Source organism: Camponotus floridanus, unplaced genomic scaffold, assembly GCF_003227725.1.
Source record: "Camponotus floridanus strain SB8 unplaced genomic scaffold, Cflo_v7.5 scaffold3, whole genome shotgun sequence".
NCBI lineage: Eukaryota > Metazoa > Arthropoda > Insecta > Hymenoptera > Formicidae > Camponotus > Camponotus floridanus.
The window spans coordinates 6,216,500-6,230,688 of record NW_020229436.1 but is presented as its reverse complement, the minus strand read 5'-3'; the positions used below and the strand labels follow the sequence as shown (position 1 = coordinate 6,230,688).

Below are 14,189 nucleotides of genomic sequence, written 5' to 3'. Positions count from 1 at the left end.
TCCGTCAATTAATTTTAATCAACGATGTTAAATAAATAAAAAAATTTTATTCGCAGCACGTGTTATTCCGGTCGTTCTCTCGCTCCTTCTGCTCCGTTTTTTCTCTCGTCTCATTTCGACGCACTCCATATTCGTTCCACGCCGGCTCGTTTCGCTCTTCTTCCTTTTGTGGCGCCGCGTTACGCACTTTCGCGATTCTCTTTCTCGGGAGAGGAGGACGATCCCGAAAGAGAAAGAGCTTCGCGCCAAGCTCGGCGATAAGAATGGGACAGCGAGACGAGGTGAAAGGAGGAACCGTGGAAACAAAGGGACGGAACAACAGACAACGGACTCACGGAAGTATGACGAAATAAACGTTTGCATGAAACGAGAAAAAATAATCGATTTCATCCAGTGATTTGGGCCATCTCTTTATGATATCGCAATAATGAAAAATTAATGGCAATCAATTCGCCACGATCTCTTACGATATGTAAATTTCAAAGACATTCTTTACATATTTTTATATTAATATATATATATTTTTTGAATCGTTTATCATCCTTCGCTTTTATATTTTCTTCTTTTTTTAATAACTTTTGTTTATTTCTTTTATGTTTATTTTCTGTGTAATTTTTTTTAATGTTTATTTCCACCCTAATCAAGAGGAATTTTTTTTTTGCCAAATAAAATTCATATTTTATATAATATAATAGTAAAATGTTTAATAATTAAATAAAATAATTAAATAAATATATAATAACGTAAGTATAATATAATATAATAAATGTCATACATTTTTCGTGCTTCTTGATCCAAGAATATTAAATAAATTCAAGTCATTCTTTATATATATATATATATATATATATATATATATATATATATTTTTTTTTTTATATTAATATATATGTTTTTTGAATAGAATAACGTCATCTATAAGTAATCAATCTAGCAATATTTTGCCGAGTATAAAAAATAATATTTCTGAAATCCGGAAGATGACGTAAAATGCATCATTAATGGAAGACTTTTATAATAGTTTGATCTGTATATATAAATGTTTTCCCAAAATACATAGAAATATTTCTTGTTGTACAGATCATTGTTGCGATAATAATAATAACAATTATTTATAATAATAATAATAATAATAATAATAATAATAATAATAATAATAATAATAATAAATATAATAATAATAATGATAAATATAATAATAATAATGATAGCAATTATTTGTTATAGTCGATTCTGTATTGTAATTTTCTGGTTACACTACAGTCTTCATGATATATTAATAAATCCGGAATACGATATATTATTAATTTATTAAAAATTAATGTACAATTTTCGCTCGTTTTCCTGCCTTCTCGTACGTGCATGATTTACATATATTATTATCATAACAATGGTCGCAGATACACGATAACTTGATTGCCTGTTTGTTAAGTTAAACGATATTGATCGCACGATAATGATGGAAAACGCTTTTAACGCTTAATAACGCCTCGTGAATAATTAGCGGCAATATTTCCGGCGAAACGTTAATACATAATCTTTGAAAGGGCCGTGTATCTTTGTCACGACGAAAATGCGATCTTCACAAGAAGATACGTCCTAGTGAAATTGTATGCGTCGCGCATTTAAAATTCAAATATCGCAACATTGTCCATTGGATTAACAGACCGGAATCTTTCCTCCTGCGTGCGTAAAATACTGCGTGTCCAGGACTGGTTGCTTACACAAGATGACGTTATTGTATTAAAGATGCCGTCATTGTCTATTCTATCGTTAATATTCTTATACAGGATGTCTTGGAAAGATACGGGTGGAATTATTAGAAAAATGCAGCAGATGTGCCACGCAATATCGAAGAAAGTATAGTTTCCCAGTTAAAAAGCTAAGGTAGAAAAGATGTTTCTTCTTTTTTTATTGTTAGAGATTGATGGAAAAATATTATTCGCCTGAAGTATTATTCGATATAACCGTTAATCTCGACAAATAGATTATTTGCTTTTCAATTGCAATCATTGATATATAATAATAATAATTTATTTTAATTATATATATAGTATATTATTATAGAAATATAATATTAATATTAGGGTTGCACGAAATACCAAGATTAGTCTTGATATTGTCTTGTCTTGTCTTGAATTTCAAGACAAGATTTTTAATTAGTTATCAAGACAATACCAAGACTAAGACTGTCAAGATTATTAGTCTTGTCAAGATTATTGGTTCTCAAAAAAACTAAAATATTTATATTTCTAAATGAAAAAAATCACTATAAACGAATTTTATTCAATAAAAACATTTATATTGATAAATTAAAAAACATTTAATATTAATACAATATAACATTTTTATAAATTAGAAATCAAACTCGCAAATTTTAGACATTAAAGAGCATTTCACCCAGGAATTTATGCACATTAGTGCTTTTAAAGATTTACTTTGTAATCTGGTTCTATTTTTTTACATAGTCGGAGTTTCTATTGAGAAAAGTCTTTCTACTGGCATGGACGAGGCAGTTGAACTTAAAATGTCTCGAGCCATTTTTGACAATGTGGGATAAATATGAACCTGAGTTTTTTACCACTCCAAAATATTTATATCTGCACATTCCCTTGGAGTCTGTAAATAGTTATTAATTTCTGTTTTCCATGAAACAGTAAATGTTTTTTTATGTAAATAGACGGCCTTTTTTATCGATTACATAGTAATATTTATATTTTTTAATATTAGATAAAAAATTGTTAATAAACTCGAGACAAGACATTGCAAGACGAGATTTTTGCTACCAATATTCACTCAAAACCAAGACAAGATTTAAATTTTAGAAAATTTTCAATACCAATACAATATTTTTACGAATATTGTCTTGTCTTGGGTGGCTTGTGCAACCTAATTAATATATTAATATAAATATAATTCCGGATATAATTATATTTGTTTCTTACATATAATTATATATAATTATATATTATGTAATTAATATAATTATATAATATTATTAATTATAATATAAATATATAATTATATATTATGTAACATATATATAACATTTATATAACATTTATATAACACATATTTATTTTATATAACTACATATAATTTAAATTTATTCATGATTATCATAATTATAAAAAATAATAAAAGAAGCAAAAAAGCTGTAGATTAATTTAATAAATTAATTAATTTTAAAAAAATCTTTAAAAAACGTTTTAAAATTTATCGACTTATACTACTGGAAAGACTAAATTCAAAACATCTTTTAATAAATATTACTTATTGGAGTCTGTTTAAAAACTTATCCTATTATTTGTTAATTCAACGAACGACGCGTCCCTTGTTGCAGACCGAGGGGAGGGACACGTAACAATCCGGAAGGCTTAATATCTGTTTCCGGGCGCGTGTCTCGCGTGCCGAGACAATCCGAGCGTCGCTCCGTGCAAATTGTCTTTAATCGCTCCACCGACGACGGTCGGAGTTGTTCGGAGAGGTGGCTACGAAATACCCAGGTGAGGTATTATTTAGCATCGCCCTGGGCAACGACGGTTGCTTATCGAGCGACACTGTTCGTCCCGGTTCGTATAGTGCATCGCCCGCGAACCTAGCTGTATATTCCATTTCTCGGTCAAACAGAATTTTGAAAAAAAAAAAAAAGTCTCCATGTCTACGACGACATAAAAGAGTTGTCGGTGAATAATTCAGGGCGACATAACTGACATTTATACAATTCTTCTATTCCAGAGCCGCGACTATCGATTGCCCACACGTCGATACTTTTATTTCGCGGTTGATTCGCGTCCGCAAACTTTCGAGCAGCCTTGATCCCGATAAGAAATAATTATACAAACGAATAATTTTGATTTGATTAATTTCAGATCTTAATTTCAATTCTTTAGCAAGCAAAATTTCGTAATATTAAGATGTATTTGAACAAAATATATATTTTCACACACAAATTCCTTTTAATAAATTAATATATAAATTTTTTCTAATAAATTAATTTTAATAAACTTAAGCATAATAAAATTATTTTAATAGAACCTCGATTTGTGAAACTCGGTCTCTAAGAAATTTAACGTTTGAAAATAACGAAATTTTCGGTGCATCGTTTTACTATTTTTAATTTGTCTTAATTAATATAAATTTTTTTTAATAAATTAATTTTAATAAATTTAAGCATAATAAAATTATTTTAATAGGACCTCGATTTGTGAAACTCAGTCTCTAAGAAATTTAACGTTTAAAAATAACGAAATTTTCGGTGCATCGTTTTACTGTTTTTAATTTGTCTTAATTAATTTCTGAACCTGTCTTTGCATATACGCGTCTTGGAATCTTTAGTAAGGGTTTCTCCGAGTGTTTTCGTACGTATTTGAGTCATTGGACCTTCCTCGAGTACCCACGGAACAGGATCCGTCGAATCCATTCAGTTCCGTGTCTTCCCGACCCTCGTTTCCTGATGTCCGCGGAATTTCTTTGCGGCGGGGGACAGGCTTCTGTTCCATCTAAGGCGGATCTGAACGCTAGAAGGTGAGGATCGATCGAATCGGGGCGTTGCACGGAGAGAACTCTACGTGAAAAGAGGAGATGAGACTCGAGGAAAGACGATGTGCATCCTTCCCGAGGGACTTCCGCCATTGCCGTGACAGCAAAATGCTTCCGGCAAACATTGCTCGTTTCTTTCATTACGTTACACTCTAATTTTATGTACAAAAAATAATGCACGAGCTCTAAAAGTTGTAGGAAGACATACCATTACGCTTTATGGATAATTTTAACCAAATGTCGCGTAAAAGAAACTGCGTTATTATAATTCTTTATAGTGTTTTATGGTCTATTTCCAACTGTTAAGTCAAAGTAAATATAATTTTTAAAATTGCATATATAATATTTAATTATGTCACTATTATAATATTATTATTATATTATTATTTGTAATATTATAATATTATTATTATATTATTATTTATAATATTATTATATTATTAATTATAATATTACATTATATTATTATATTAATTATAATATTATTATTTAATTACATTATTGTAATATGAAAAATAATTTTATTTGGCTTTTTATGTAACAGAAAAAAAGATTTTGAATAATAATATGATGTGTAATAATTGTATATTATTTATAATAAATTATTTTCAATATTATAATAATATAATAATTATAATATTACGTTGTTTAATTATTATATTATTACAATATTAAAAATAACTTACTATAAATAATTATTGATCTTTTATTCCGCGTTCTAAAAAACTAAAACTAAAGAGAGAATTAAAAAAACACGCTCGTCTTGGAAATAAATTTGTTATATCATATTTCCGATTCTGTTATTTTTAAACTTATATCATATTTCCGTTTCTGTTATTTTCAAACTTATACTGACGCTGTTTCCACGATATCAGTCCGGATATATCTTAACTCGATCAAAATACCGATACTATTTCCGTGTCGCATCGGGTCTTGCTTATACGCTTCATCGCATATATCCGAAATATCGATTCGACGAGGATCCCTCCCCCTTCTCGTAACGTGTAATCCTCGAGGCGCTTCCTTCGAGAAGCCCGTCCCTCGTGTTGATCCTCATGATATCCTTGAGTATCCTCGATCTCTCTGATAACTCGTCCTTTGCGAGCTTGGCACGAGCTGGGCGAGCTGGTATCGTTAATTCCACGATAAACACTTCTCGAGTCGAGAGCTGACAGAGGCACAGCTGACTGACAAGCGCCGCGGTGACATCACGTTGATAACGCTGTATCTGAACAGCTAGGGTTGCACAAGACCCAAGACAAAATTCATAAAAATACTATATTAGTATTGAAAATTTTCAAAAATTTAAATCTTGTCTTGAACTTGAGTGAATATTGGTAGCAAAAATCTCATCCTGTCTCGATTTTATTAACAATTTTTTATCTAATATTAAAAAATTATTTAAATAATATTTAACATAATTTTTGTAATATAATTTGAATTAATTATTACTATTGTATTATATTTTAATTATAATTATTACTATGTAATCGATATAACTGCCGTCTATTTACGTAAAAAAACATTTACAGTTTCATGGAAAACAGAAATTAATAACTATTTACAGGCTTCAAGGGAATATGCAGATATAAATATGTGGAGTGGTAAAAAAATCAGGTTCATATTTATCCCACATTGTCAAAAATGACTCGAGACATTTTAAGTTCAACTGCCTCGTCCGTGCCAGTAGAAAGACTTTTCTCAATAGAAACTCTGACTATGTCAAAAAATAGAATCAGATTACAAAGTAAATCTTTAAAAGCACTAATGTGCATCAATTCCTGGGTGAAATGCTCTTTAATGTCTAAAATTTGCGAGTTTGATTTCTAATTTATAAAAATATTATATTGTATTAATATTAAATGTTTTTAAATTTATCAATATAAATATTTTTATTGAATAAAATTTTTTTAAATTCGTATATAGTGATTTTTTCATTTACAAATATAAATATTTTAGGTTTTTTGAGAACCGATAATCTTGACAAGACTAAATCTTGACATTCTTAGTCTCGGTATTGTCTTGATAACTAATTAAAAATCTTGTCTTGATCTTGTCTTGAAATTCAGGACAAGACAAGACAATATCAAGACTAATCTTGGTATCTCGTGCAACCCTATGAGCAGCTGAAAAGAAACTCTGAGGGCTGGTTATCTTTTTCACCTGAATCGATCGATTCATAATAAAATTATTTCGCGGAATCACACGTGAGCGATAAAAGGGGCGGGGGAAATTCTCGCTTCTCGTTGGATTCCTCGTCGTTTTATCAGAGGCTAAATAAAGCCGTTTACTACTATCGATCGATTACTTCGCTCGCGTGTGCGTTGAAGGATGAACCTATGCATGTAGTTGAGGAGGCATTCTCGTTATCGATGTAGGAACCCGTTTCTTCGACTCGATAGAGAAAGAAAGACAGACGGAGAGAGATTTGTCGGGCGCGAGTTTAGCTCCCTGCAACATCGGTTATGTCGCCGCTGTTGGAGAAGCGGGAGAGCTTTGTCTGCTCATTGCATTATTAATCGAGCAATCGATATCTCAGTCTATGTCTCATACACGCGTATATCGTTCCATCAACTTTATTTCATTTTGTTTTCTCGGCTTCTTGATTTCACTAACACACAGGATATTTTGTAATTTGCGGTGCAACCGGAAGAATAAATAATTTTATATGAAAGAAGAAATTTTGAAAACGTAGAATGAAGTTTTTTTCGTACAAAATTTTCTTTATGAGAAAATTAACAAGCGGAAAATTTTGATAGCATATTGTGCTTTTTTCTAAAAATAATCTAACAATCTTATGTATATTATCGAAATTTATCTTGATAGTTATTAAAAAGATGCAAAATTTTGTATTGGAAAAATATCAAATCTTTTTACATATTTTTTTCCACACATATAAACAACACTTTTCTCTTTAATATAATTCAATTATTTTTAATTATTTTTTTATTGAATGAAATGTTGCACTTTTATATTTATAATCGCTATCGCAAGAGAGATGACGATAACACAAGAACGTTATAAATCACTTTGAAAAAATATATAAAGATGTCAGAGTAATTTTAAAGTCAATTTTCGCCAAAAAGGAAGTGTAATAGGGTTGCACGAAATACCAAGATTAGTCTTGATATTGTCTTGTCTTGAATTTCAAGACAAGATCAAGACAAGATTTTTAATTAGTTATCAAGACAATACCAAGACTAAGATTGTCAAGATTATTAGTCTTGTCAAGATTATTGGTTCTCAAAAAAACTAAAATATTTATATTTGTAAATGGAAAAAAATCACAATATACGAATTTAAAAAAATTTTATTCAATAGAAACATTTATATTAATAAATTTAAAAACATTTAATATTAATATAATATTTTTATAAATTAGAAATCAAACTCGCAAATTTTAGACATTAAAGAGCATTTCACTCAGGAATTGATGTACATTAGTGCTTTTAAAGATTTAAATCTACATTAGTGCTTTTAAAGCTTTGTAATCTGGTTCTATTTTTTGATATAGTCAGAGTTTCTTTTGAGAAAAGTCTTTCTACTGGCACGGACGAGGCAGTTGAACTTAAAATCTTGAGTCATTTTTGACAATGTGAGATAAATATGAACCTGATTTTTTTACCATTCCAAAATATTTATATCTGCACATTCCCTTGGATCCTGTAAATAGTTATTAATTTCTGTTTTCCATAAAACAGTGAATGTTTTTTTATGTAAATAGACGGCAATTATATCGATTACATAGTAATAATTATAATTAAAATATAATACAATAGTAATAATTAATTCAAATTATATTACAAATATTATGTTAAATATTACTTAAATAATTTTTTAATATTAGATAAAAAATTGTTAATAAAATCGAGACAGGACGAGATTTTTGCTACCAATATTCATTCAAGACCAAGACAAGATTTAAATTTTTGAAAATTTTCAATACTAATACAATATTTTTATGAATATTGTCTTGTCTTGGGTTTGTGCAACCCTAAAGTGTAATAATCATGTGTGTGCATTTATCTCAAATAAACAGACACGAATCCAGGAAGTGCGGCGTGTACAACATTCTCGGAGTATGTATACGAGCACACCTTGTTCTAGTGACAAGAAAGTTGCGAGGAGCATCCGACATAGATTTTCCTCGCCGCGTATACTCGCTCTATTGCGGCGCATCGCGGTAAAATCCTTGCAAGGACACCTCGTCCAGCTCGCCCGAGTAAACCCGTTTCTCTCTCTCTCTCCCTCCCCCTCCTCTCTCCTTCCCTCCCTCTCTCTCTCTCCCTCTCGCTATTTCCCGTCCGCAATTAACGCGCTTGCAATTTTGCGCTCCCTTCGGTGGAATGCAACGCTATTTCCCCCCTTCTCCCTCGAGATTGCGACCGCACCTGCAACCTGGCTGACGTGTTTACGCAAAGCCGTCCGGCGACGCACCGCATAATTCAGGACTCGAGCCACGCACGCATCGCGCGGGTGTCCGGCAATTTAAAATCCGCGATCCCACGTCGCCATCTTTTTTCCACACGCGCCGACATGCTTGCGGCTTTCGCAAGAAGTTAGGATACTAGTCGTCTTATTAAACGTGACGGAAATTTGATTAGCAGAAAATTTTCTTTCTCTCATTTAATCATTTTATTTGTGCGAGAGACAAAGTTGAGAATTTTATTCTACTTGAAATTAAAATTATAAAAAATTGGATAAGGGATCGTGTATATATATTCAATCTAGGAGCGAGAATTAAAATTTAGAAAATTTACTAATTACTATTTTGAAGATTAATTACGTATAAATAAATGTACAAGCATATTTATATAAAATTTGAAAAAATTGGATAAGGGATCGTGTACATGTATTCAATCTAGGAGCGAGAATTAAAATTATAAAAAATTACTAATTACTATTCTGAAGATTAATTACATATAAATAAATGTACAAGCATATTTATATAAATTTTTTTTTGTTTCTAGAGAGAAAATAAAATGAAATTTTTTTTTTAATAAACTGTTCTAGTCTTAAATTTTACTTTATTGCAAAGTACAAATTGTTTCAGTTAAGATTGTATTAATTAAACTTCATTGATACAATTTTAAGATATTTGTGCCGTAACATATTTAATTTAATAATTTAATTTTTATATTTTAGATTTTATTTATCTTATTTGTGCTGTTGCTTATAATTATTATAACAGCCTTGAGTGAATAAAATTTTGAAAACTTTAAAATATTTGGAAAATTTTAGACGTGAATTGATTGTATATGTAATTTGAAGAAAAGTTAAATTTTAATTATTTACAAAAAACTAATCTGTGAATCTTTATAAATTATTTATTTATTATTATTTACTATTATTATTATTTTGAATATTTTTAAAGTGTGTTTTTATGAAATGATTGAGATATTTATCATTATTTTTTTTGTTTATACACAATATGTTCTCATAAAGATATGTATAAAATTACTTTATTGCACTAATATATTTTGATTCATGTTATGAATATTTACAAAAAATTAATCTGTGAATCTTTATAAATTATTTATTTATTATTATTTATTATTATTATTTTGAATATTTTTAAAGTGTATTTTTACGAAAAAATTGAGATATTTGTCATTATTTTTTTGTTTATACACAATATGTTCTCATAAGAGGACACGTATAAAATTACTTTATTGCAATAATATAATCTTGATCCATGTTATGATATCAAATCTGTCATGTTTCACTTTTAAATGCGATGTAGAACAATCTATAAATTTTTCAATATCCTCGAAATATGACACATACAACCTTAATCGATTGAAACTAATCGTAGAAGCATGCAACTGATCTCGCCGAAGGTCCTTCGACGGGTGACAGCGAAGGAAACAGTTGCATTGTTGCAACGTGACGATATCGAAGTAATCAACGGTCGCGCAGATTGCATATTTACCTAACGAGAATCTAATTAAGGAAATCGAAACGCGCATGCACCTGCAATCGTTGCGGGAAATGATCAATTTATACCGGGATCGTCAGGATTGCGTCTCCAGGATGGCGCGAATGGGGGGGAGAGGAGGGGAGGGGACGATGAGTGAGACATTTAATTTCTCTCGAGACAATCCGACATGAAATTAATTTTCATTACCGCCTAATGGCATCGTGTGCACTTGACCGCGATGCAAACGGGCGCGACAAATTAATGTAACGTCTCATTAGCGCCATTGTAATTGCGACTTAATTCTCGATATTTAACAAGTTTTAATTCCGTAATGTGCATGCGCTTTTATCTTAATCCGTGCTTCACGTATATATTTACCTTCGCGGGAAATAACACGGCTGTTAATTAGAACGAAACGCATTTGATTTTGCGCTGCAGCGACTAATAGTAGTAAATATATAAATTACAGTTTCTTTTTCGTCGCGAAAAAAATATATTTGGATATTAATCTTTGTATTTTCAGACGATCGCAAAATATTGTGATATTTATTTGCACATGTATTTTGGTCTTTCTTACATTTTACAAATAATTCGATTTCTTTTCTTTTATTTATTTTTGATTTTATAATTATATGTTTCAATATTATTAATTTTATTATTAATTACATATAATTAATTTTATTATTTATTATTATTATTATTTATTATTATTTATTATTTTATTATTATTTTATTATGTTATTATTTATTTATTATTATTATTATTTTATTATTATTTTTATTATTTATTATTTGTTATTAGTTATTTATTATTACTATTATTTATTATTATTTTTTATTATTTTATTATTATTATTATTTTTATTATTTTACACTTGATCAAACAATCTCTGTGTATTTAATTGTATTTCGTATCTAGCGAGTTTACGGTTCACCGAACTTAAGTAAGACACGTATAAATACACGTGAATCACGACGAAGCGTTTCAATTTACGAGGCATTTTCCGCGTCCAATTACACGAGTTAATGAAAAGGAATTATGACAAAGCGACATTAGGCCGTTCGTGTTTCTATGATCACGGCTCCGCGGTTCCACTAATGGGAATTTCGGGCCAAGGCCCGCGACAGTACACGCAAAAACACACACACACATATACACATATATCGCTCTATTTCGTCAACGTTCCTCCGTGTCGTCGCAGCTGGTAACCGCAAGTTACCCTCGAGCAAAGCTGCTTTACGTTAGACGGTACGTATTTGTCGATGACATACTCGTTCACGCAAACCGAACGCAAAATACCGCCGATGCGGCAAAATTACATTACACGAGAATGGATGGCGCGTTCCCCCTCTGTATTTCCACAATTTCCCCAAATTTTTATCACCTTTCACGCGATTTTCCATATTTTCCATATTTTTGATATTTGGACGGGGGCTGTATTTTTATGGCGTGTACCGGACATTACAGTTAAGAAAAACAATTTTTCCGACAAATTCAATCGAGACTCCCTTTCGAGCCCACAAAATAAAATTCCAATAAAAGCATCGCATTTTATTTGCTCCTATTTTTTTCGCAAACATTTTAATCCGCAGCCACACTTTGAGACCGCGTTTCATTTCAAACTCTCGCGTATATATACAATTGAACCATTCATTGAAGAGAATTCTCGAATTTATTTCCGATTTTTTTTTTGCACGTTTAAAATTAGGGTTGCACGAGATACCAAGATTAGTCTTGATATTGTCTTGTCTTGTCTTGAATTTCAAGACAAGATCAAGACAAGATTTTTAATTAGTTATCAAGACAATATCAAGACTAAGACTGTCAAGACTATTATTAGTCTTGTCAAGATTATTGGTTCTCAAAAAAATTAAAATATTTATATTTGTAAATGAAAAAAATCACTATATACGAATTTAAAAAAATTTTATTCAATAAAAACATTTATATTGATAAATTTAAAAACATTTAATATTAATACAATGTAACATTTTTATAAATTAGAAATCAAACTCGCAAATTTTAGACATTAAGGAGCATTTCACCCAAGAATTGATACACATTAGTGCTTTTAAAGATTTACTTTGTAATCTGGTTCTATTTTTTAACATAGTCAGAGTTCTTATTGAGAAAAGTCTTTCTACTGGCACGGACGAGGCAGTTGAACTTAAAATGTCTCGAGCCATTTTTGACAATGTGGGATAAATATGAACCTGATTTTTTTACCATTCCAAAATATTTATATCTGCACATTCCTTCGGAGCCTGTAAACAGTTATTAATTTCTGTTTTCCATGAAACAGTAAATGTTTTTTTATGTAAATAGACGGCATTGATATCGATTACATAGTAATAATTATAATTAAAATATCATACAATAATAATAATTATTTCAAATTATACCGGGTGTTTCAGACCACCCGTACACCCCATTTTAAAGTAAAGGAAGTGGTTATTTTGAAAAATGTTTCAGACAAAAGTTGTTGAAGATAAAGTAATGCATTACATGGGTAAATTTGATTGACCTTGGGTGGCGTCGTGAAGGTCATGTCAAGGTCGACTTGAATTTTTTAAATGGGAACCCCTATTTTTCATTGCATATTCTTGTAGCTTATCTCGAGAGCTTTCCAAAACACTATAATTAAGTACCTTTTTATTAAGTACTTTTTGAGTTATAAGGCTTGAAATAATTTCTTAATTTTATATAAACCATAAAATATCTAGTAAACCATTCATTTTTCGATTATCTTACCTTCATACTTTTATGTACAAAATAATGAGAGGAATCAATTGGTGTAAAGAAAACACATAGTTGTTTCTAAGAAAAAATATGTAATTTGCAATTAACAATTCCATATTTTTTCTTAGAAACAACTATGTGTTTTCTTTACACCAATTGATTCCTCTCATTATTTTGTACATAAAAGTATGAAGGTAAGATAATCGAAAAATGAATGGTTTACTAGATATTTTATGGTTTATATAAAATTAAGAAATTATTTCAAGCCTTATAACTCAAAAAGTACTTAATAAAAAGGTACTTAATTATAGTGTTTTGGAAAGCTCTCGAGATAAGCTACAAGAATATGCAATGAAAAATAGGGGTTCCCATTTAAAAAATTCAAGTCGACCTTGACATGACCTTCACGACGCCACCCAAGGTCAATCAAATTTACCCATGTAATGCATTACTTTATCTTCAACAACTTTTGTCTGAAACATTTTTCAAAATAACCACTTCCTTTGCTTTAAAATGGGGTGTACGGGTGGTCTGAAACACCCGGTATAACAAAAATTATGTTAAATATTATTTAAGTAATTTTTTAATATTAGATAAGAAATTGTTAATAAAATCGAGACAAGACAATACAAGACGAGATTTTTGCTATCAATATTCACTCAAGACCAAGACAAGATTTAAATTTTTGAAAATTTTCAATACCAATACAATATTTTTACGAATATTGTCTTGTCTTGGGTCTTGTGCAACCCTATTTAAAATAGGAAGTATCTCGAGGGAGAATTGAACGAAATCGAAATTTTTCTGTGCAGAGAAGACGATTGTGGTCCATTCGCCATGGAACGATACGAGGAAGAGGCCGAGGACAGTGATAACGAGACAGATCCTGAGCAGCTTCTGAACGAGTGGCTAGGCGAGTTGGACAGTCTGACTGTGGTGAGTTTATGTTTATCCTGGTTGGTTGTTTTACAGACAAGAAACCACCGT

At 30.2% G+C, this 14,189-nt stretch overlaps 1 protein-coding gene across 1 annotated transcript in view; it reads left to right on the top strand.

The window, feature by feature from the left end:
• Positions 1-14,189, top strand: part of LOC105252481 (amyloid beta A4 precursor protein-binding family B member 1-interacting protein) — a 189,263-nt gene that overhangs the window by 52,149 nt on the left and 122,925 nt on the right. Inside the window, exon 2 of the mRNA XM_011259865.3 lies at positions 14,015-14,138. Within this exon, the coding sequence (XP_011258167.2) occupies positions 14,040-14,138 (99 nt within the window). The 5' untranslated portion in view covers positions 14,015-14,039. The remainder of the gene's footprint in view (positions 1-14,014; positions 14,139-14,189) is intronic.